The sequence below is a fragment of the Dicentrarchus labrax genome, unplaced genomic scaffold, assembly GCF_905237075.1.
Source record: "Dicentrarchus labrax unplaced genomic scaffold, dlabrax2021, whole genome shotgun sequence".
Lineage (NCBI taxonomy): Eukaryota > Metazoa > Chordata > Actinopteri > Moronidae > Dicentrarchus > Dicentrarchus labrax.
Window position 1 is genome coordinate 28,131,017 of NW_026136702.1, and position 24,326 is coordinate 28,155,342.

At 42.8% G+C, this 24,326-nt stretch overlaps 1 protein-coding gene and 2 long non-coding RNA genes across 4 annotated transcripts in view; 2 read left to right on the forward strand and 1 right to left on the reverse strand.

Annotated features, from left to right (window-relative positions):
• Positions 1-466: 466 nt before the first annotated feature.
• On the forward strand, positions 467-3,329 carry LOC127372550 (uncharacterized). Its single transcript, XR_007886708.1, has 2 exons — positions 467-532; positions 3,215-3,329. It is a non-coding gene; the product is annotated as an uncharacterized LOC127372550 (long non-coding RNA).
• Positions 3,330-5,812: 2,483 nt separating this feature from the next.
• Positions 5,813-24,326, reverse strand: part of arhgef2 (rho/rac guanine nucleotide exchange factor (GEF) 2) — a 31,791-nt gene continuing 13,277 nt past the window's right edge. The window contains exons 8-22 of one of the 2 annotated variants that reach the window (XM_051415837.1): positions 23,622-23,872; positions 21,088-21,213; positions 20,812-20,929; positions 20,291-20,539; positions 19,866-19,942; positions 19,191-19,363; positions 16,161-16,228; positions 15,725-15,952; positions 15,582-15,659; positions 14,717-14,772; positions 14,426-14,467; positions 9,968-10,018; positions 9,589-9,891; positions 9,333-9,489; positions 5,813-9,218 (exon numbers count right to left, since the gene is read on the reverse strand). In XM_051415837.1, the coding sequence (XP_051271797.1) occupies positions 9,169-9,218; positions 9,333-9,489; positions 9,589-9,891; positions 9,968-10,018; positions 14,426-14,467; positions 14,717-14,772; positions 15,582-15,659; positions 15,725-15,952; positions 16,161-16,228; positions 19,191-19,363; positions 19,866-19,942; positions 20,291-20,539; positions 20,812-20,929; positions 21,088-21,213; positions 23,622-23,872 (2,027 nt within the window). In that variant the 3' untranslated portion in view covers positions 5,813-9,168. Of the gene's footprint in view, positions 9,219-9,332; positions 9,493-9,588; positions 9,892-9,967; positions 10,019-14,425; positions 14,468-14,716; positions 14,773-15,581; positions 15,660-15,724; positions 15,953-16,160; positions 16,229-19,190; positions 19,364-19,865; positions 19,943-20,290; positions 20,540-20,811; positions 20,930-21,087; positions 21,214-23,621; positions 23,873-24,326 lie in introns of both variants that reach the window. The other variant, XM_051415830.1, reaches the window with a different exon arrangement.
• LOC127372544 (uncharacterized) lies at positions 12,988-23,498 on the forward strand. Its single transcript, XR_007886705.1, has 2 exons — positions 12,988-13,772; positions 23,120-23,498. It is a non-coding gene; the product is annotated as an uncharacterized LOC127372544 (long non-coding RNA).

A 24,326-nucleotide genomic window follows, 5' to 3' on the forward strand; every position in this document is an offset into this window, starting at 1 on the left:
TGCTTTCTCGTCTCGCAGGTTCTTGTTGATCCTGGTGGAGCCTCCTGCCATGGTCCTGCTAGATTGCGATTGCCAATACTGTTGTTGCTGTGCACCTGTCTGTCGGTCTGTCTCCTGCTCTCTCTATCTCTCTGCCTCTCTCTCTCTCTCTCTCTCTCTCTCTCTCTCTCTCTCTCACCCCAACTGGTCGAGACAGACGACCACCCACCTAGAGCCGGAGGATCTGTCCTAGGTTTCTGCCTTTTAACAGGCAGTTTTTCCTTGCCCTTGTCGCCAAGGTCGTGCTCATGGTGGTACTGTTGGGTCTCTGTAATTAATGTTTTAAAGAGTTCGGTCTAGACCTGCTCTATTTGAAAAGTGTCCTGAGATAACTTCTGTTATGAATTGGCGCTATACAAATAAAATTGAATTATAATAATTTTAAGATTATCTTGCCAAATTGAGCGATATTCTGATAATTTGGCAGAGCGCCATTTCCTTTCAGATTTCCTAGCTATTTGTTTTAACTGGCGGGTTTGGTGGTTATACCAAGGTGCTAGTCTCCTATGTTTTAATAATTTCCTTTTTATAGGAGCGATAGAGTCTAATGTTGATCGTAGTGAGCCTGCAGCACTATCGACAAGATTATCAATTTCAGAGGGACTAAAGTCATTATAGGACACTGTTAAATTCAATTCAATTCAATTCAATTCAATTTTATTTGTATAGCGCCAATTCATAACAGAAGTTATCTCAGGACACTTTTCAAATAGAGCAGGTCTAGACCGAACTCTTTAACATTAATTACAGAGACCCAACAGTACCACCATGAGCAAGCACTTGGCGACAAGGGCAAGGAAAAACTGCCTGTTAAAAGGCAGAAACCTAGGACAGATCCTCCGGCTCTAGGTGGGTGGTCGTCTGTCCCGACCAGTTGGGGTAGAGAGAGAGAGAGAGAGAGAGAGAGAGAGAGAGAGAGCGACAGACAGACAGACAGGTGCACAGCAACAACAGTATTGGCAATGGCAGTCAAGCAGGACCATGGCAGGAGGCTCCACCAGGATCCATGAGAACCTGCGAGACGAGAAAGCACAAGAACTCCGGGGAAGAAGTGGAGTTAGTAACATGCATTAAAGGGACATGAATGAGTGCAGAAAGAGAGAGGAAGAGAGTAGCTCAGTGCACCATGGGAAATCCCCCGATAGTCTAGGCCTATAGCAGCATAACTAAGGGATGGTTCAGGACTCACCTGATCCAGCCCTAACTATAAGCTTTATCAAAGAGGAATGTCTTAAGCCTACTCTTGAATGTGGTGAGGGTGTCTGCCTCCCGAACCGCAACTGGAAGCTGGTTCCACAGGAGAGGAGCTTGGTAACTGAAGGCTCTGGCTCCTGTTCTACTTTTAGAGACTATAGGAACCACAAGTAGCCCAGCATTCAGAGAACGTAGTGTTCTAGTGGGGTAATAGGGTACTATGAGCTCTTTAAGATATGAAGGGGCCTGACCATGAAGAGCTTTATAGGTGAGGAGGAGTATTTTAAATTCAATTCTACATTTTATAGGGAGCCAATGCAGAGTAGCTAGTACAGGAGAGATGTGATCTCTTTTTCTAGTTCCTGTCAGTACTCGTGCTGCAGCGTTCTGAATTAATTGGAGCGTTTTAATGGACTTATTGGGGCAACCTGCTAATAAAGAGTTGCAGTAATCCAGCCTTGAAGTAACAAATGCATGGATTAGTTTTTCTGCATCTGTCTGTGATAGGATGTGTCTAATTTTTCTAATATTACGTAAATGAAAGAAGGCAGTCCTAGAGGTCTGCTTTATGTGGGAGTTAAATGACAAATCCTGATCAAAGATAACTCCAAGATTCCTGACAGTGGTGCTAGAGGCCAAGTTAATGCCATCTAGAGTGACTATATCTTTAGACAATGAGTCTCTAAGGTTTTTGGGGCCAGGAACAAGAATTTCGTTTTTTTCTGAGTTTAACATCAGAAAATTGCAGGTCATCCAGGATTTTATGTCCTTAAGACATGTTTGTAATTTAGATAATTGATTAATTTCATTGGGTTTGATTGATAGATATAACTGCGTATCATCTGCATAACAGTGAAAGTTAATGGAGTGATTCCTAATAATGTTGCCTAAAGGGAGCATATATAAAGTAAATAGTATTGGTCCAAGTACAGAACCTTGTGGAACTCCATGACTAACTTTAGTATTTATGGAGGATTCATCGTTAACATGTACAAACTGAGAACGATCTGATAAGTATGACTTAAACCAGGTTAGGGCAGTTCCTTTAATGCCAATTTGATGCTCAAGTCTCTGTAAAAGAATATCATGGTCAATGGTGTCAAATGCAGCACTAAGATCTAATAATACAAGTACAGAGACAAGTCCATTGTCAGAAGCAGTCAGAAGGTCATTATTAACTTTAACCAGAGCTGTCTCTGTGCTATGATGAACTCTAAATCCTGACTGAAAATCCTCAAATAAACTATTGTTATGTAGAAAGTCACACAACTCTTTGGCGACTACTTTCTCCAGAATCTTAGAGAGGAACGGGAGGTTAGAAATCGGTCTATAGTTGGCTAAAACCCCTGGGTCAAGAGTAGACTTTTAAGAAGGGGTTTAATTACAGCTACTTTAAAGGACTGTGGTACATATCCTGATAATAAAGAAAGATTAATCATATCCAGTAAAGAAGTGCCAATTAAGGGAACAACTTCTTTAAGCAGCCTAGTTGGGATCGGGTCTAACAGACAGGTTGATGGCTTCGATGAAGAAATGATTGAAGTTAACTGATGAAGATCGATAGCAGAAAAACAGTCTAAATATACATCTAAGTTTACATTGACAGAAGTCCCTGAACTTGGAGAGCCACTGATAACCGTTGATGGCAGTTGGTGATTCATTTTTTCTCTAATAGTAATAATTTTATTATAGAAGAAGCTCATGAAGTCATTGCTACTTAAGTTTATGGGGATATGTGGCTCGATAGAGCTGTGACTCTCTGTCAGCCTGGCTACAGTGCTGAAGAGGAACCTAGGGTTGTTCTTATTTTCTTCTATTAGTGCTGAGTAATAGGCCCCTCTGGCATTACGGAGGGCCTTTCTATAAATCTTAAGATCATCTTGCCAATTTGAGCGATATTCTGATAATTTGGAAGAGCGCCATTTCCTTTCAGATTTCCTAGCTATTTGCTTTAACTGGCGGGTTTGGTGGTTATACCAAGGTGCTAGTCTCCTATGTTTTAATAATTTCCTTTTTATAGGAGCGATAGAGTCTAATGTTGATCGTAGTGAGCCTGTAGCACTATCGACAAGATTATCAATTTCAGAGGGACTAAAGTTGTTATAGGACTCTGTTAAATTCAGACATGGCATTGAATTAAACACTGAAGGAATCTCCTCCTTAAATTTAGCTACAGCACTGTCAGATAGACATCTGCTGTAGGAAGTTTTGCCTAATGGCTTATAATCTAATAGTATGAATTCAAAAGTTACTAAATAATGGTCAGATAGGAAAGGATTATGTGGGAAGACTATTAAATGTTCAATATCAATGCCATATGATAAAACAAGGTCAAGAGTGTGATTAAAACAATGAGTTGGTTTATTTACACTCTGACAGAAGCCAATTGAGTCTATTAATGATATAAATGCATTACTAAGGCTGTCATTGTCAACATCCACATGAATATTAAAATCACCTACAATAATTACTTTATCTGATTTAAGGACTAAGCTTGATAGAAACTCTTAAAATTCAGATATAAAGTCGGTCCAGGACCGCGGTACACTATAACAAATAGAACTGGCTGCAGTGTTTTCCAGTTTGGGTGAGAAAGGCTAAGAACAAGGCTTTCAAATGAATTATAATTTAGTTTAGGTTTAGGGTCCATTAAAACGCTCGAATCATATATAGCTGCTACTCCACCTCCTCGGCCTGTGCCTCGAGGAATGTGAGTATTAATATGACTGGGGGGGTGGATTCATTTAGGCTAACATACTCCTCGTGGGACAACCAGGTCTCAGTAAGACAAAGTAAATCAATATCATAATCTGATATTAATTCATTCACTAAAACAGCTTTAGAGGACAGAGACCTGATATTTAACAGCCCACATTTCATTCTCTTATTTTGTGCTACTGAGGAGTTGGTTTTAATTTTTATTAGATTTTTATGTTGAACTCCTCTTGTTTTTATTTCTTTAAATAGTTTAGGTGGTCGGGGGACAGACACAGTCTCTATGGGGTTTTGGGTGGGTGACTGTTCTAAAGAAAGCGCAGAGAAGTGTGTAAGACAGCAGCTCTGCTTCCTGGTCCTAACTCTGGACTGTCAGGTTTTAGAGATAAACTTCGCCATATTTCTAGATAAGAGAGCCGCTCCATCCAAAGTGGGATGGATGCCGTCTCTCCTAATCAGACCAGGTTTTCCCCAAAAAGGCTTCCAGTTATCAATGAAGCCCACATCGTTTGCTGGACACCACCTCGACAGCCAGCGGTGGAATGACGACATGCGGCTATACATGTCATCACTGGTCACATTGGGCAGGGGGTCCAGAGAAAACTACGGTGTCCGACATTGTCTTAGCATAGTTACACACCGACTCCACATTAATCTTAGTGACCTCCGATTGGCGTAAACGGGTGTCGTTACCGCCGACGTGGATAACAATCTTACTGTATTTACGTTTACCTTTAGCCAGCAGTTTTAAATTTGATTCAATGTCGCCCGCTCTGGCCCCAGGGATGCATTTAACTATGGCCGCTGGCTTCGCTAACTTCACGTTTCTGACTATGGAGCTGCCAATAACCAGAGTTGGTTCCTCAGCGGGTGTATCGCTGAGTGGGGAAAATGTATTAGAAACGTGAAGCGGTTGGTGGTGACCTGTGGGCTTCGCCGTTCTAGTCTTCCTTCGCTCAGTCACCCAGCCTCCCTGTCTTCCCGGCTGCTCGGGAACTACCGGGGGATCTACAGAGCTAACAGAAGCTACCTTTGGTCGGACCGCACCGGCTACTGGGGGCTGGCTAACTATAGCGGCTAAAGATATCTCCGTGGTGCGGTGCCGTTCCTCTAACTCACTGAGCCTCGCCTCCAGCGCAGTAAATAAACTACATTTAATACAGGTACCATTATCTTTAAAGGAGGCAGAGGAATAACTGAACATCTGACACACTGAGCAGGACAGAGGAGAGGGAGAGGGAGAGGGAGAAGCCATAGCTAACTGCTAATGCTAATGAAGATCTTGTAGCGTGTATGCTGGATAATTTAGAACTGGTGAATATTATTATTAATAATATAACAAATCTTTAAGTAACATTTATTTTCCAAAGAATGTTTAGATCCAACTGAAAATATGATGAGTATATATACATATAATATCAATACAATTATAAATGATAAAATGAATGAATTATAACGCTAAATTAGAATTCCGTCCATACAGACCAGACTGGAGGTAAAAATGGTGTCTAACCTTCCTTCCCGATTATAAACCAGATTTTTTAGAAAAACAATGTTTGTATCATCTGTTGCTCTTCGTTTGTGTTAATGAGCAGATACCCGACACAATCTCACATCTTTGTATCATCTAATGAAATAAACGTTAAGTCTTCTTCTTCTTCCTCTGTAAGGTTTCCTGATCACTATCTTGGGGATCAATGTGATTGATTGGTGATCAAACAACAGATCTGTCTGGATGGAGACATTCAACATTTAAAATGTCCTCAGGTTTTCTGATCAAAGATAAGATCTGAGCTGATCAATACAGTGATCAATATGTCACTCATATTCTTGGAAAAGATAAAAGAATGAAATCAACCCTGAATGTGAGTTAAACAGGAAATATTTTATGATTTTAATAAAAACAGTTGATTAGAATTATGAGTCAGATCAATAAACTTACAACAAACATCATTTACAGTTTCCTGATCAGATCTTTATACACACACTTTCTAAAACTACAGTAAAACACAAAGCAGACTCCAGACCAGTCTGAACCCTGATCCACTGATCCTGGATCAGCTGTCGTCAATAAAAGACTCAAAGATAAACTTTAATATACAAACAAACTGATTCAAGTCATCAAATTTCATATTTTCATTATCATCAGATCACATGATACAAAAACACCTGAAACATCAACAACAAACACACAGATGTAAATAATCAAATACAGCTGCAGTCTCTCTAACAGCCAGCAGGGGGCAGCTCCACTCTGATAGTATGGAGTCTTATGGAGAAGTTGATTTATGAGCTCATAGTTTCTGCTCTCAGTCTCTAGTTTCAGTCCTTTCCATACAGCATGATGTTTAATATTTATGTATTCATTAGTTGGAAGTTATTCATTAATATCTCCTGCAGACACTTTTAGACTTTTAGACTTACGAACTGAAGACTGTTTTGGTGTTTTTGTGTCAAGTGATCGTTTTTCAGTCACATGGGTGATGAAGAGCGTTCAGTTTGTCTTTCTGTTCCCTGATGAAATACTGAACTCAAACTCTTTGACACTTTAAATCAGTGGTTCCCAACCTGGGGGTCCCCATAGCCTCATGGGGGGTCGCAAGCTCTTTTAAGGCATTAAGAAAACTTTAAAAATACACAGCAGACCTAAATCTGCTTCACTTTGTGAATAAAAGTAAAGGGACGAGGAAACATTGAAGCCTGAGTCTGATCGTTAAAAATCATAAAAATACAGAGATCTGTAGAAAAAGTTCCCTAAACTATAACTAAATAATCTGTTCAAAATTCATCCAGATCTGTTGTTTACAGTCAGTTTACTGACTGACAGAAAAAGGTTGGGAACCGCTGCTTTAAATCATCATCATCGTCATTATCGTCATCATCGTCATCATCGTCATCATCATCGTCGTCGTCATCATCATCATCATCATCATCTTGGTTTCAGTTCATTGAATGGTTCAGCCAGTTGAGACTGTCTCCATGGCAACAGTCATCCAGTTAACGACGTGATGTTTCTAAAGTCCAGTTCAGACCAATACAGCGAGATGGTGTATTGTCTCCATAGCAACAGCATTTGAACTGAGTAAGTCAGAATATCGAACATTCAACCAGAGCGTTCACTGAAGTCGGATTCCAACTAGGAAAGTCTGATGAACCTTGACCTCAAAATCCAACATGGCTGCTCCATCTGAAAGCTGTATTAATCCTAAAAATATAAATAGAGAAACCTCACTGGTCGCTGCTGTATGCGGACTCCACTGTAACTTTAATGTGAACACATTCTCATGATATTTGGTTTGTTATAAAGGAGACAAACTCCACCTGATACTGGTTACTGATTGGTTAATCCAGTCACTGGGGGCGGGGCCAATCATCTTTAAGATTACAGTCAAGAAAGTGCAGCAGGTATAGTTAAGTCTGAATCTCTCAGTAGTGATAGATAGATCAATAGATAGACAGACAGACAGACAGACAGATAGATGGATTTAAACTGCTGCATTTTACTGAACAAGGATTTGGAGCCAGGTTCTCATTATTAGTGTCGATTTAAAGGTTTTAAGGATGTTCTTCACACAAACTGATGATCTTGTTTGTCCAGCTGACAGTTTGTACCGGCTGATTTCGTTTTGAGCTGATTAGCTGTTGAAACAGGCGTCTCGGTTAGAACCCATCGGCTGCAGAACCGTTGTGTTCCTGTGGCACATCGTGGTTTCAATTAAAATATTTAGCATTTTTCAGCTAAAGGTTTGCCGAGGCGCGTTTGAAGCATTCGCACCTGTACGATACGTCTCTGCGTGTTCGGATGTTCTAAAACCAACCACTGGAGACGGGTCCGTTCACACAGCTGACAAGCTCTAAAACGGTGTGTTCTTGTGGTGAATCTTTGGTCTGAACTGGACTTTAAACTTTATTGTTTGATGAAGAGCAGCTCTTGTCCTTCATCACACTGTAAATAAAGTGTTTTGGTTAAAAACACATGTCAATGAAAACAATCTGATTGGTTTAGACCAACCAGTCCGACGGAACATCGGAGCTCTATACACGTAGAAAGGAAACATGCTAACATGCTAACAGACAGGATCTCTTCAGCAGTGCTGTCAGCCAGACAGCAAACAGCTTCCTGTTTCTTTAAACTTGTCTACTACAATATATAATCCAGCCCCCGACAACTCTAGACCCCAGACCCTTATGACTCCCCAATGCACCCTAAAGGCTTGTGTATACTCGCCGTTCCCGACCTGTCGTGCGACAACGTGACGTCAAAATGGCGTAGATCTCGCTGGCGCGCCAGGATTTAGGCCCAGTCGCGCACCACTCTTTTTTTATTAGCTGAGAGCGCCAAAGCGGAAACAGGAAGATGGACGGTCTGTACAATCCTTCAATGAAGGAACACAGAGATGCCCAGAGGTGCCAGAATTCATGGCGAGAAATCTTCTCTTTGGAAAAGAGGAGGCCATATGCCGGAAAATTTGGAAGAACCTCCGCGACCGATTTGGAAAAAAAACCAAAAACTAACTTTTTCTTCTTCTTCGTCTTCTAATGCGTAGAAATAACAAAGTCGGTAGACTTTCCTCACTAGCGACACCTCTGTTCAGGAGAAGACTGCAACTAGTGTCGCAACCACCACGTGCAAGTATAAAAAGTTATTGCGCTCCTGTGACGTCACGTTGTCGCGCTACAGGTCGGGAACGGTGAGTATACAGAGCGCTTAAAGTCTTCCTGTCAGGCTGAAAGAGGTCAACTAAACCTTCTGCTATGAAAAAGGACTTCCTGTGAACGTTTAAAATTTGTTCCCAAATTTAAAAATCTGTTTTTTTGTTTCAGAAACTTTCTGAGTTCTGAAAATAAAATCCTACAAAAGTTTCTACAATTCAACTACTGACGTTACGACATAAATACAACCCCCCCCAGCAACTGAACAGCAGGTGGCGACTGCAGGTGTTGATAGCCAAAGGCATTCTGGGTAATGTAGTGTGTCTCATCTTTGACAGGAACTCCTATAAAACGATTTAAGCCCCGCCCTCCCAATATAATGCCCCGCCCTCTAGCATTTGGGGGCGGGGCTCCAGCTGACGTGATGATGTAAACAGGTCACATGGTCAAACACACTTCTGGAAAACAGGAAGTGACATCATCTCCCACTCTTCCATGATAAAAGTCTGACAGTGGCTGTGACACCACAGTGACATCACGGTGACATCACAGTGACATCAGCAGAAGTTAACTGGGGTCAGCTCCGCACTCGCTCTCCTCTGGGATGTCTTGCAGGTCTGAGAGGTCAAAGGTCACAGGTTACCATGGTGACAATGATATTATCACATTTTCATCATTATCACAATCCATTATTTTATTGATCAATAACAATTATCGATTAGTGAACTGACCTCTGGGGCTGTCAGAGCGAGGAGAGATCCTCATCACTTCCTCCTCTTCCTCCTCATTTCCTTCCTGGACGCCGTCTAATTGGTCGACTGGATCCTGGCTGGCCAGTGGGGCGAGGGGGCGGGGCTCCAGTTCCCTGCTGCCACGCCTCCTGCTCACCTGCTGACACAGAAACCTTAGCTTAGCTCCTGTTAGCTTAGCTTTTGGCTAAATTTACCTTGGATTACCTTCCTTCTGTTAATCGACCACCTGACCCACCTGCTCTCCCTTGATGACATCACTGGTCTCTCCCTTACTCCTCTTCCTGCTGCCTGGCTCTACCCCCTCTCTGGCTGGCTCCTCCCCCCTCAGACGCAGTCGTGTCACTTCCTCCTGCAGGAGCTCCACCTGTCGCTGCAGCAGCACCGTCTCCCCGCCAGCGTCCAGTCCTGTGTCCCGCGACATCGACCGACTGAGGCGGGGCCCAGCGGGGGGGACAGGGGCGGGGCCTGCAGTAGAGGAGGGGGCGAGGCCTGTCCTGACTGACAGCTCCAGAATCGAGTCTTGACGAATCACAACAGCCTGGGAGCGGAGTCAGCGAGTTAGACGGCAGGTAACATTATCAATCATTTCAGTCAGTTACTTCCTGTTGTCGTACCTGCAGGGCGTGAAGCCGCGTGCTCAGACTGACCAATCGGTGACGGACTTCCTGTGGACAGGAACCGCGTATATTATTAAACATTTTATAGAATTTTATGTTGAGCAAACACATTTCTCTTTAAAAAACATCATACTCATCCTCATCATCATACTCATCATACTCATCATCATACACATCATCATACTCATCCTCATCATCATACTCATCATACTCATCATCAACAGTTATCAGTGGCTCTCCAAGTTCAGGGACTTCTGTCAATGTAAACTTCTGCTATCGATCTTCATCAGTTAACTTCAATCATTTTACATACATAACAATAGTTTATTTGAGGATTTTCAGTCAGGATTTAGAGTTCATCATAGCACAGAGACAGCTCTGGTTAAAGTTAATAATGACCTTCTGACTGCTTCTGACAATGGACTTGTCTCTGTACTTGTATTATTAGATCTTAGTGCTGCATTTGACACCATTGACCATGATATTCTTTTACAGAGACTTGAGCATCAAATTGGCATTAAAGGAACTGCCCTAACCTGGTTTAAGTCATACTTATCAGACCGTACTCAGTTTGTACATGTTAACGATGAATCCTCCATAAATACTAAAGTTAGTCATGGAGTTCCACAAGGTTCTGTACTTGGACCAATACTATTTACTTTATATATGCTCCCTTTAGGCAACATTATTAGGAATCACTCCATTAACTTTCACTGTTATGCAGATGATACGCAGTTATATCTATCAATCAAACCCAATGAAATTAATCAATTATCTAAATTACAAACATGTCTTAAGGACATAAAATCCTGGATGACCTGCAATTTTCTGATGTTAAACTCAGAAAAAACGAAATTCTTGTTCTTGGCCCCAAAAACCTTAGAGACTCATTGTCTAAAGATATAGTCACTCTAGATGGCATTAATTTGGCCTCTAGCACCACTGTCAGGAATCTTGGAGTTCTCTTTGATCAGGATTTGTCATTTAACTCCCACATAAAGCAGACCTCTAGGACTGCCTTCTTTCATTTACGTAATATTAGAAAAATTAGACACATACTATCACAGACAGATGCAGAAAAACTAATCCATGCATTTGTTACTTCAAGGCTGGATTACTGCAACTCTTTATTATCAGGTTGCCCCAATAAGTCCATTAAAACGCTCCAATTAATTCAGAACGCTGCAGCACGAGTACTGACAGGAACTAGAAAAAGAGATCACATCTCTCCTGTACTAGCTACTCTGCATTGGCTCCCTATAAAATGTAGAATTGAATTTAAAATACTCCTCCTCACCTATAAAGCTCTTCATGGTCAGGCCCCTTCATATCTTAAAGAGCTCATAGTACCCTATTACCCCACTAGAACACTACGTTCTCTGAATGCTGGGCTACTTGTGGTTCCTATAGTCTCTAAAAGTAGAACAGGAGCCAGAGCCTTCAGTTACCAAGCTCCTCTCCTGTGGAACCGGCTTCCAGTTGTGGTTCGGGAGGCAGACACCCTCACCACTTTCAAGAGTAGGCTTAAGACATTCCTCTTTGATAAAGCTTATAGTTAGGGCTGGATCAGGTGAGTCCTGAACCATCCCTTAGTTATGCTGCTATAGGCCTAGACTATCGGGGGATTTCCCATGGTGCACTGAGCTACTCTCTTCCTCTCTCTTTCTGCACTCATTCATGTCCCTTTAATGCATGTTACTAACTCCACTTCTTCCCCGGAGTTCTTGTGCTTTTCGTCTCGCAGGTTCTCATGGATCCTGGTGGAGCCTCCTGCCATGGTCCTGCTTGACTGCCATTGCCAATACTGTTGTTGCTGTGCACCTGTCTGTCTGTCTGTCGTCTCTCTCTCTCTCTCTCTCTCTCTCTCTCACCCCAACTGGTCGAGACAGACGACCACCCACCTAGAGCCGGAGGATCTGTCCTAGGTTTCTGCCTTTTAACAGGCAGTTTTCCTTGCCCTTGTCGCCAAGTGCTTGCTCATGGTGGTACTGTTGGGTCTCTGTAATTAATGTTAAAGAGTTCGGTCTAGACCTGCTCTATTTGAAAAGTGTCCTGAGATAACTTCTGTTATGAATTGGCGCTATACAAATAAAATTGAATTGAATTGAATTGAATTGAATTTCTTCATCAAAGCCATCAACCTGTCTATTAGACCCGATCCCAACTAGGCTGCTTAAAGAAGTTGTTCCCTTTATTGGCACTTCTTTACTGGATATGATTAATCTTTCTTTATTATCAGGTTATGTACCACAGTCCTTTAAAGTAGCTGTAATTAAACCCCTTCTTAAAAAGCCCACTCTTGACCCAGGGGTTTTAGACAACTATAGACCGATTTCTAACCTCCCCTTCCTCTCTAAGATTCTGGAGAAAGTAGTCGCCAAAGAGTTGTGTGACTTTCTACATAACAATAGTTTATTTGAGGATTTTCAGTCAGGATTTAGAGTTCATCATAGCACAGAGACAGCTCTGGTTAAAGTTAATAATGACCTTCTGACTGCTTCTGACAATGGACTTGTCTCTCTACTTGTATTATTAGATCTTAGTGCTGCATTTGACACCATTGACCATGATATTCTTTTAGAGAGACTTGAGCATCAAATTGGCATTAAAGGAACTGCACTAAGCTGGTTTAAGTCATATTTATCAGATCGCTCGCAGTTTGTACATGTTAACGATGAATCTTCAATAAATACTACAGTTAGTCATGGAGTTCCACAAGGTTCTGTACTTGGACCAACACTATTTACTTTATATATGCTCCCTTTAGGCAACATTATTAGGAATCACTCCATTAACTTTCACTGTTATGCAGATGATACGCAGTTATATCTATCAATCAAGCCCAATGAAATTAATCAATTATCTAAATTACAAACATGTCTTAAGGACATAAAATCCTCTGATGTTAAACTCAGAAAAAAACGAAATTCTTGTTCTTGGCCCCAAAAACCTTAGAGACTGTCTAAAGATATAGTTACTCTAGATGGCATTAACTTGGCCTCTAGCACTACTGTCAGGAATCTTGGAGTTATCTTTGATCAGGATTTGTCATTTAACTCCCACATAAAGCAGACCTCTAGGACCGCCTTCTTTCATTTACGTAATATTAGAAAAATTAGACACATCCTATCACAGACAGATGCAGAAAAACTAATCCATGCATTTGTTACTTCAAGGCTGGATTACTGCAACTCTTTATTATCAGGTTGCCCCAATAAGTCCATTAAAACGCTCCAATTAATCCAGAACGCTGACAGGAACTAGAAAAAGAGATCACATCTCTCCTGTACTAGCTCCTCTGCATTGGCTCCCTGTAAAATGTAGAATAGAACTTAAAATCCTCCTCCTCACCTATAAAGCTCTTCATGGTCAGGCCCCTTCATATCTTAAAGAGCTCATAGTACCCTATTACCCCTCTAGAACACTACGTTCTCTGAATGCTGGGCTACTTGTGGTTCCTATAGTCTCTAAAAGTAGAACAGGAGCCAGAGCCTTCAGTTACCAAGCTCCTCTCCTGTGGAACCAGCTTCCAGTTGTGGTTCGGGAGGCAGACACCCTCACCACATTCAAGAGTAGGCTTAAGACATTCCTCTTTGATAAAGCTTATAGTTAGGGCTGGATCAGGTGAGTCCTGAACCATCCCTTAGTTATGCTGCTATAGGCCTAGACTATCGGGGGGATTTCCCATGGTGCACTGAGCTCCTCTCTTCCTCTCTCTCTTTCTGCACTCATTCATGTCCCATTAATGCATGTTACTAACTTCACTTCTTCCCCGGAGTTCTTGTGCTTTCTCGTCTCGCAGGTTCTTGTCGATCCTGGTGGAGCCTCCTGCCATGGTCCTGCTAGATTGCCATTGCCAATACTGTTGTTGCTGTGCACCTGTCTGTCTGTCTGTCTCTCTCTCTCTCTCTCTCTGCCTCTCTCTCTCTCTCTCACCCCAACTGGTCGAGACAGACGACCACCCACCTAGAGCCGGAGGATCTGTCCTAGGTTTCTGCCTTTTAACAGGCAGTTTTTCCTTGCCCTTGTCTCCAAGGTCTTGCTCATGGTGGTACTGTTGGGTCTCTGTAATTAATGTTAAAGAGTTCGGTCTAGACCGGCTCTATTTGAAAAGTGTCCTGAGATAACTTCTGTTATGAATTGGCGCCATACAAATAAAATTGAATTGAATTGAAATTGAATTGAATCATACACATCATCATACACATCATCATCATCATACTCATCATACTCCTCCACAGCTGAATCACAGCTGTCAGTTATCTGAGTTTATTTTTGATGCTCAAAGTATAAACGTGAGTCAGTAGTAGTTCTGTTGTTTTGTTATAATATAATAATATTAATAGATTATATTATATACGTTAGATTATAGATTATTATTAATAAATGTAATATAATCTTACATATAACCTCAAATGAATGATCAGATAAATGAAAACAGGAAGTGTTTGTTACCTCGTTAAGACTTCGTTCCTGCAACTGGTTCCCGTTTCTGTCCTGAGAGAGAAAACAGTGTTCATCCAGTCGGGCTTTTATTTTGATAGTTTACTCTCTGCATCTCCAATCAGGATGAAAATATACAATAATGTCTGTTTGTGTAACATATATACAACAACATTAAACTTAATTCAATCAGATCTTCTGCTCTGTTGCCATGGAAACAACACAGCCACAATACACAACGTTATCATACAAGGACACAAACAAGCCTTTAATCAGAGGTCAAAGGTTAAAGGTGAGATTTACCTTTGAGGAGCTGCTGTTCAACTCAAAAGAACCATTCAGAGAACCAGAGTCACCATCTGAGAGTGAGACAGACAGAGAGAGACAGACACAGTGAGACAAACACAGAGAGACAGACACAGAGAGACAAACAGTGAGACAGACACAGAGAGACAGACACAGAGAACCAAACACAGAGAGACAGACACAGAGAGACAAACACAAAGAGACAGGCACAGAGAGACAGACACAGTGAGACAAACAGTGAGACAGACACAGAGAGACAGACACAGAGAGACAAACACAGAGAGACAGACACAGAGACAAACAGTGAGACAGACACAGAGAGACAAACAGAGAGAGACAAACAGAGAGAGACAGACACAGAGAGACAGATGCAGAGAGACAGACAGTGAGACAGACACAGAGAGACAAACACAGAGAGACAGACACAGAGAGACGGACACAGAGAGACAGACACAGAGAGACAAACACAGAGAGACAGACACAGAGAGACAAACACAGAGAGAGACACAGTGAGACAAACAGTGAGACAGACACAGAGAGACAGACACAGAGAGACAAACACAGAGAGACAGACAGAGAGACAGACAGGGTAATCAGCTAATGTCTGATTAATCAATTTATGAACTATTTTAATAATTAATTTAATTAAAATATTTGTTTCACAATAAATTGAAATTGGTCAGACGTTTCCATCCACTGACAATGTGATCAGAGAGATTGATCAGAGATTGATCATAGATTGATCAGAAATTGATTGGATTGATCAGAGAGATTGATCAGATTGATCAGAGATTGATCAGAGATTGATCAGAGAGATTGATCAGAGATTGATGAGAGATTGATCAGGTTCCAGGTGACTCACCGCTGAGCTCCTGGTTGCCGTTGGTTACGGAGGACTTGTGGATGTTGGAGTCCAGCAGCAGTTGGGTCAGTCGGTCCACTGAGAACAAACAAACAGTCAGTCTGAATCTTTCTCTTCACGTCCAACCTAAGAGTGAAACTCACCTTCAGTGATGGAGGCGCTGAGGAGCGGCTCCCCCTGAGGAGTGTGAGGAGTGTCGGCTCTGAACAGGTTCCTGCAGGAGGAGGAGGTCCTGGAGGAGGATCTGCTTAGCTCCACGCCTCCCTCTTCTTCTCCTCCTCCTCTTCCTGTCGCCTCCACCAGGTCAGAAAACAGAGTGACTCGCTCCTGCAGGAGCTCCAGCACCTCCCTGTCCTTCTGCTGGATGTCAGCTGGGGAGGTGAGGGGGAGGAGGAGAGGAGGAGAGGACGAGAGGAGGAGAGGAGGAGAAAAATAATGTTGAATTAGATGGATTTTATTATTTTATTTTTTAACAGGAGATGAAAGAAGAGAAAGGAAACAAAGAGAGAGGAGATCTAGTTGAAGGTGTAGAAAGAGGAGGAGGAGGAGGAGGAGGAGGAGGAGGAGGAGGTGCTGTACCTCTCAGTCTGCGCAGTAAAGCTTTGTCTTCGGTCTCAATGAGAGGAAACTCGTCTCTGGATGGACAACTGCAGACAAAACACAAACTACTGTGAGTACAGTGTAGTACTGTGTGGTACAGTGTAGTACAGTGTGTAGTACTGTGTAGTACTGTGTGTGGTACAGTGTGGTACTGTGTAGTACAGTGTAGTACAGTGTGTAGTACAGTGTAGTACTGTGTGGTACAGTGTGGTACAGTGTAGTACTGTGTAGTACAGTGTGTAGTACAGTGTGTAGTACAGTGTGTAGTACTGTGTAGTACAGTGTGTAGTACAGTGTAGTACAGTGTGTAGTACTGTGTGGTACTGTGTGGTACTGTGTAGTACTGTGTAGTACAGTGTGTAGTACAGTGTGGTACAGTGTGGTACAGTGTAGTACTGTGTAGTACTGTGTAGTACTGTGTGTGGTACAGTGTGGTACTGTGTAGTACAGTGTAGTACAGTGTGTAGTACAGTGTAGTACTGTGTAGTACAGTGTGTAGTACAGTGTAGTACAGTGTGTAGTACAGTGTGGTACAGTGTGGTACTGTGTAGTACAGTGTGTAGTACAGTGTAGTACAGTGTGTAGTACTGTGTGGTACTGTGTAGTACTGTGTAGTACAGTGTGTAGTACAGTGTGGTACAGTGTGGTACAGTGTGGTACTGTGTAGTACTGTGTAGTACAGTGTGTAGTACAGTGTGGTACAGTGTGGTACAGTGTAGTACTGTGTAGTACTGTGTAGTACAGTGTGGTACAGTGTGGTACTGTGTAGTACAGTGTGTAGTACAGTGTAGTACAGTGTGTAGTACTGTGTGGTACTGTGTGGTACTGTGTAGTACTGTGTAGTACAGTGTGTAGTACAGTGTGGTACAGTGTGGTACAGTGTAGTACTGTGTAGTACAGTGTGTAGTACAGTGTGTAGTACAGTGTGGTACTGTGTGGTACAGTGTAGTACAGTGTGTAGTACTGTGTGGTACTGTGTGGTACTGTGTAGTACTGTGTGGTACAGTGTGGTACAGTGTAGTACTGTGTAGTACAGTGTGTAGTACAGTGTGTAGTACAGTGTGGTACTGTGTGGTACAGTGTAGTACAGTGTGTAGTACAGTGTAGTACAGTGTGGTACAGTGTGTAGTACAGTGTAGTACAGTGTGGTACTGTGTGGTACTGTGTGGTACTGTGTGGTACAGTGTAGTACTGTGTAGTACAGTGTGTAGTACAGTGTAGTACAGTGTGGTACTGTGTGGTACTGTGTGGTACAGTGTGGTACTGTGTGGTACTGTGTAGTACTGTGTAGTACTGTGTAGTACAGTGTGTAGTACAGTGTGGTACAGTGTGGTACTGTGTTGTACAGTGTGGTACAGTGTAGTACAGTGTGTAGTACAGTGTGGTACTGTGTGGTACTGTGTAGTACTGTGTAGTACAGTGTGTAGTACAGTGTGGTACTGTGTGGTACTGTGTAGTACAGTGTAGCACTGTGTAGTACTGTGTAGTACTGTGTAGTACAGTGTGTAGTACAGTGTGGTACTGTGTAGTACTGTGTAGTACTGTGTAGTACTGTGTAGTACAGTGTGTAGTACAGTGTAGTACAGTGTGGTACTGTGTAGTACTGTGTAGTACTGTGTAGTACAGTGTGTAGTACAGTGTAGTACTGTGTGGTACTGTGTAGTACTGTGTAGTACTGTGTGGTACAGTGTGGTACTGTGTGGTACTGTGTAGTACTGTGTAGTACTGTGTGTAGTACAGTGTGGTACAGTGTGGTACAGTGTAGTACAGTGTGTAGTACAGTGTGGTACTGTGTAGTACTGTGTAGTACAGTGTGGTACAGTGTGGTACTGTGTAGTACTGTGTAGTACAGTGTAGTACAGTGTGTAGTACAGTGTGGTACTGTGTAGTACTGTGTAGTACAGTGTGGTACAGTGTAGTACTGTGTAGTACAGTGTGGTACAGTGTGGTACTGTGTGGTACTGTGTAGTACTGTGTAGTACTGTGTGTAGTACAGTGTGGTACAGTGTGTAGTACAGTGTGGTACAGTGTGGTACAGTGTGGTACAGTGTGGTACTGTGTAGTACTGTGTAGTACAGTGTGTAGTACAGTGTGGTACTGTGTGGTACTGTGTAGTACTGTGTAGTACAGTGTGTAGTACAGTGTAGCACTGTGTGGTACTGTGTAGTACAGTGTGTAGTACAGTGTGGTACTGTGTGGTACTGTGTAGTACAGTGTAGCACTGTGTAGTACTGTGTAGTACTGTGTAGTACAGTGTGTAGTACAGTGTGGTACTGTGTAGTACAGTGTAGCACTGTGTGGTACTGTGTAGTACTGTGTAGTACTGTGTAGTACAGTGTGTAGTACAGTGTAGTACAGTGTGGTACTGTGTAGTACTGTGTAGTACAGTGTAGTACAGTGTGGTACAGTGTGGTACTGTGTGGTACTGTGTAGTACTGTGTAGTACAGTGTGTAGTACAGTGTGGTACTGTGTAGTACTGTGTAGTACTGTGTAGTACTGTGTAGTACTGTGTAGTACTGTGTAGTACAGTGTGGTACAGTGTGTAGTACAGTGTGGTACAGTGTGGTACTGTGTAGTACTGTGTAGTACTGTGTAGTACAGTGTAGTACAGTGTGGTACAGTGTGTAGTACAGTGTGGTACTGTGTAGTACTGTGTAGTACTGTGTAGTACAGTGTGTAGTACTGTGTGGTACTGTGTAGTACAGTGTGGTACTGTGTAGTACAGTGTGGTACAGTGTGTAGTACAGTGTGGTACAGTGTGGTACAGTGTGGTACTGTGTAGTACTGTGTAGTACAGTGTGTAGTACAGTGTGGTACTGTGTGGTACTGTGTAGTACTGTGTAGTACAGTGTGGTACAGTGTGTAGTACAGTGTGGTACAGTGTGGTACAGTGTGGTACTGTGTAGTACTGTGTAGTACAGTGTGTAGTACAGTGTGGTACTGTGTGGTACTGTGTAGTACTGTGTAGTACAGTGTGGTACAGTGTGGTACTGTACTGCAGTAGCGACCTGAGGGCGGTCTGCTGGATGCGGCTCATCCAGGTCCTGCGGTCGTCTTTGGATGAAGCGTACAGCTCGTACATCTCTGGAGGGGTGGAGGCGCTGATCAGGTACATCCCTCGCTCCTGATTGGCTATATCTCTGACGATCAGGTTGTTCAGAGACACCACCGGAGACTTGTCCTGACACACAGACACAGACAGGTAAACAGACAGACAGAGGAGAACTACTGCTCCTTTATGTTGAAAGGAGTCACAGGAGAAGGAACATGAGGAGGTGCAGGTGAGACCAGGGCTGCGTTTCATTAGTAGTTCCACTTCCCCTCGTTCACTTACCCTCAGCCCTTGGTATGACCTAACAGCATACGTCGCACGGAGGCCACTTGGAGCGCGGAGGGAAAGTGGGCGGGGGAGGAGCGGGGGATTTAAATGAAACGCACTTGCCCTTACTCGGCGTTATAGCGGCAATGACATAAACTGCAATGCATTGTGGGTGATATCCACCTCGGAGTGACCATCGTTGTTCAGTCGCTCCCTCAGCCCTCCGAGGGTCCATCTCACCAAGTTCACTTCAGTTTTCCAGACAATTGGAACGACACTTATGATGGCGGCGGGGATTCCCCCGAGGGCAAGTGAACGAGGGCATGTTGAACGACTAATGAAACGCAGCCCATGTGAGACTCACCAGTGATGCAAAGGTGAACTTCTGATCTTTCTCCTGAAGGAAAACCAAGATGTCTGACATCAGCAGGACCTGAACATCTGGAGACAAACATTCAGCAGCTGGTCAGCAGGAGTAACATTGCATCAAACTTGGCTAGTTTACTCGAGTGATCTTTAAATCATGTATCCTGCCTCTAATCTGTCTCACTGCGGCCATATGAGCCCCCCTCATTTCATGTCAACAAACAGATAATAATAACTATAACTATAATAACTACATCATGATGGCGATTTGTAAAAAGTCTGAACTCAGATTTTGTCTTTTAAAATGCTTGTTTTTTGAATGGAGTTTGGTTGATGCTAACTTAGTTCATAGTAAATTAAAACTGACATATATTTCCTAACTTCCTCTCTTCCTTTTCTCCAACAGAATACAGAATCCTTTACCTTTCATCCTGGAGCCTTGGACTTTCCAGAGGAGCGTCCCCTCGTGGAGGAGCCTCCTCCTCAGCAGTTCTCCTCCCCTGAACACTCCTCCTCCACGGACCTCCGCCTGGGCCCGGGGGTCCAGACGGGCCTGGATCTCCTGCAGCCTCCTGGTCCGGTCCAGCTCCAGCACTTCCTGGTCCACCGAGCTAATCAGCTTCTTCAGGAGGACCAGAGCCTGACTCAACGCCTGGGCCTCCTCCTCGTTGCCTGCATGAGGTCACATGGACAGGGTGACATCAGAGGTCAGAGTTCATTGTGACTGCACAGAGGATTTATGATATAACAGATACAATCAATACAGTATTCTTATTTTATGCTATAAACTGATCAAATCAGAATTTACATTTACTGCCAGTCAAATTAGAGCAACTGCTTTCACCAAAAAGGCGGCGGGGCTTGACATAAGGTCAAAGTACCAGGATGGACAGCTCTCATCTGTGAGGGGTCAGAGGTTACTGGAGGTCAGAGGTCTTGGTTACCTTTGGTGTTGTCGAGGATACGTTGGATGAGGACGGGGTACTTTGTGATTCGCTGTGTCACCAGCAGGATGCACTCCTGGACGCCGTGACGACGCAGCAGAGGACCCCGACATGCACGCTGAGCATTATGGGATAGAGAAAGACAGTCAACATCAACACAGAAAAACGTACACCAGTCTAAACCAATTAATGTCAATTTATACGAGTTTAAGTCAGTTTAAAACAGATTAGATCTGACTGAAGGTCTAAAACCAGGTCTGAGGTTCTGGTCCTCACCCTGACGAACTGCTGCAGTCTTCGGTCTCGAGTTAACACCTCTTTGTAGAGTTTCACAGCTTTCGGGTGTCGACTGCAGAACTCAGAATAAAGTTTCTTCATTTCATCTGCAGGCTGACCTGAAAACTACACACACAATCATACAGTATAATACACAATAACACACAGTAATAAACAATATGAAACAATAACGCACATTAATAAACAATAATACACAGTAATAAACAACAATAAACAATAATACACAGTAATAAACAGTAATAAACGATAATACACAGTAATATACAATAATAAACATAATACACACAACATTGATTTCGGTATTTGGTGTTTCGATCTGTAATTCAGCCTCATAGACGCTGTTGTTGTTGTATTACTGTGTTCTGTATGTTTTATTTGTACAGGAGACACTTAAGTACTTTTGTTTTTGTTGGTATTTGTGTTGTTTTCGATCTGGGGTCCTCGGATAATTCAATGACTGAACTCCAGGACCTATACTCCTCCCATCCCGACACAAACTCTTTCAGTCACCTCCCTCTGGCAGGAGGCTGCGGTCCATCAGGACCAAAACCTCACGCCACAAGAACAGTTTTTTCCCGTTTGCAGCTGAACTCATCAACAAGACCCGGGACCACCACTGACACTGACTCTTAAACCCACCCTGTATATATTCATTACATTAATGCTCTTCCATTGGATTTTATCTTTGCACATTACAGACATTATTATACTTCACACTGCTAACTTGCAGATTCCTCGTTTCCATTTTTATCTTTATTTATATTTTCTCTATGTTTATTGTTATGCACCAACTTACTAAGGCACACCTATTGTATGTGAAAAACTACTTGGCAATAAATCTGCTTCTGATGAAGTGGCCTTTGAACAGTATGAGTATGTTCCATTTTCATATAGAAGCACATGTAGTTCCTGTTTCTTCTGCACTTTTACTTAAGTTACACTTTAAACGCAAGACTTAACTACCAGGTGAGTATTTCTATAATGTTACTACTTTAAGTAATGGCAGTGACACTCTGGTTTATTATCGCTCTCTTTTTTGTAGGTATATTTTAGCTATGTTTAACTGACAGAAACATCCAGTGAGTGTAATGATTTAAAATGTCCAGCAGGTGGAGACTCCTCAGTTGATTTCAGTAGATCTGAAATCGGAACTTCAAACAGCTGGAGAAAAAAAATGTTTTATTTCCCTAACTTGGCCTCTAGCACCACTGTCAGGAATCTTGGAGTTATCTTTGATCAGGATTTGTCATTTAACTCCCACATAAAGCAGACCTCTAGGACTGCCTTCTTTCATTTACGTAATATTACAAAAATTAGACACATACTATCACAGACAGATGCAGAAAAACTAATCCATGCATTTGTTACTTCAAGGCTGGATTACTGCAACTCTTTATTATCAGGTTGCCCCAATAAGTCCATTAAAACGCTCCAATTAACTCAGAACGCTGCAGCACGAGTACTGACAGGAACTAGAAAAAGAGATCACATCTCTCCTGTACTAGCTACTCTGCATTGGCTCCCTATAAAATGTAGAATTGAATTTAAAATCCTCCTCCTCACCTATAAAGCTCTTCATGGTCAGGCCCCTTCATATCTTAAAGAGCTCATAGTACCCTATTACCCCACTAGAACACTACGTTCTCTGAATGCTGGGCTACTTGTGGTTCCTATAGTCTCTAAAAGTAGAACAGGAGCCAGAGCCTTCAGTTACCAAGCTCCTCTCCTGTGGAACCAGCTTCCAGTTGTGGTTCGGGAGGCAGACACCCTCACCACATTCAAGAGTAGGCTTAAGACATTCCTCTTTGATAAAGCTTATAGTTAGGGCTGGATCAGGTGAGTCCTGAACCATCCCTTAGTTATGCTGCTATAGGCCTAGACTATCGGGGGATTTCCCATGGTGCACTGAGCTACTCTCTTCCTCTCTCTTTCTGCACTCATTCATGTCCCTTTAATGCATGTTACTAACTTCACTTCTTCCCCGGAGTTCTTGTGCTTTCTCGTCTCGCAGGTTCTCATGGATCCTGGTGGAGCCTCCTGCCATGGTCCTGCTTGACTGCCATTGCCAATACTGTTGTTGCTGTGCACCTGTCTGTCTGTCTGTCTGTCTGTCTGTCTCTCTCTCTCTCTCTCTCTCTCTCTCTCTCTCACCCCAACTGGTCGAGACAGACGACCACCCACCTAGAGCCGGAGGATCTGTCCTAGGTTTCTGCCTTTTAACAGGCAGTTTTTCCTTGCCCTTGTCGCCAAGTGCTTGCTCATGGTGGTACTGTTGGGTCTCTGTAATTAATGTTAAAGAGTTCGGTCTAGACCTGCTCTATTTGAAAAGTGTCCTGAGATAACTTCTGTTATGAATTGGCGCTATACAAATAAAATTGAATTGAATTGAATTGAATTGAATTGAATTGAATTGAATTGAATTCGGTACAGAAGCTGCTCTGTAAACCTCAAAACCCTGATCCTGTGGGACCCTAATCAACCATAGTGAGTCCACACACAGGGTCCACCTGTACCTGTCTGAGCAGCAGGTCTCCGATCCTGCGGACGGTGAAGTTGGTGGAGCTGCCTTCCATCAGACCCTCCTTCCTTCTGTTCAGCAGCTCTGACAGGAAGCCAGAGTGCCACTCCAGCAGCTGGTCCAGACAAGGGAAGATGGTGTGAACCACACCCGCCTCTAGCATCACCTCCTCCAGCATCCCCCTCCGGTATACCCCCTCCATGATGCGCAACGTCCGCACGTGGTGAAACTCAGTCTGGATCAACTCTGAGAGACAGACAGGGAGAGAGAGAGACAGACAGGTTTAGTACAGAGCTAGAATGTGATGGTGAGATAGTTAGCAGTGGTAAAATGAATGTTAAAAAGAGGAACCGTTTGGAAGAGCAGAGTGGACCTGGAGGACCCCCTTTTCACCAGATTAGCTCTGGTTCTTGAACTGGTTCAGGTCAGCATTCAATAATCAATAATCAATAATATACCTGCCTCCTGTGTGAACTGTCTACTTGAACAGAGTCGAGCTACACTGTTGGATTTTAATAATGTTATAATGGTGCTACTGGGGGAGACTGGTACTGTCTGAGGTGGTAATGTGTATTTATATGTGTGTATACAGAATTCATATATATGTAAACACAATATATGTAAAGTACAATGCTAACTCTACACTAAACTCCTTTTTATAAGGATTATAAGGACTTACTGTTTATGAAGTTTTAATTGT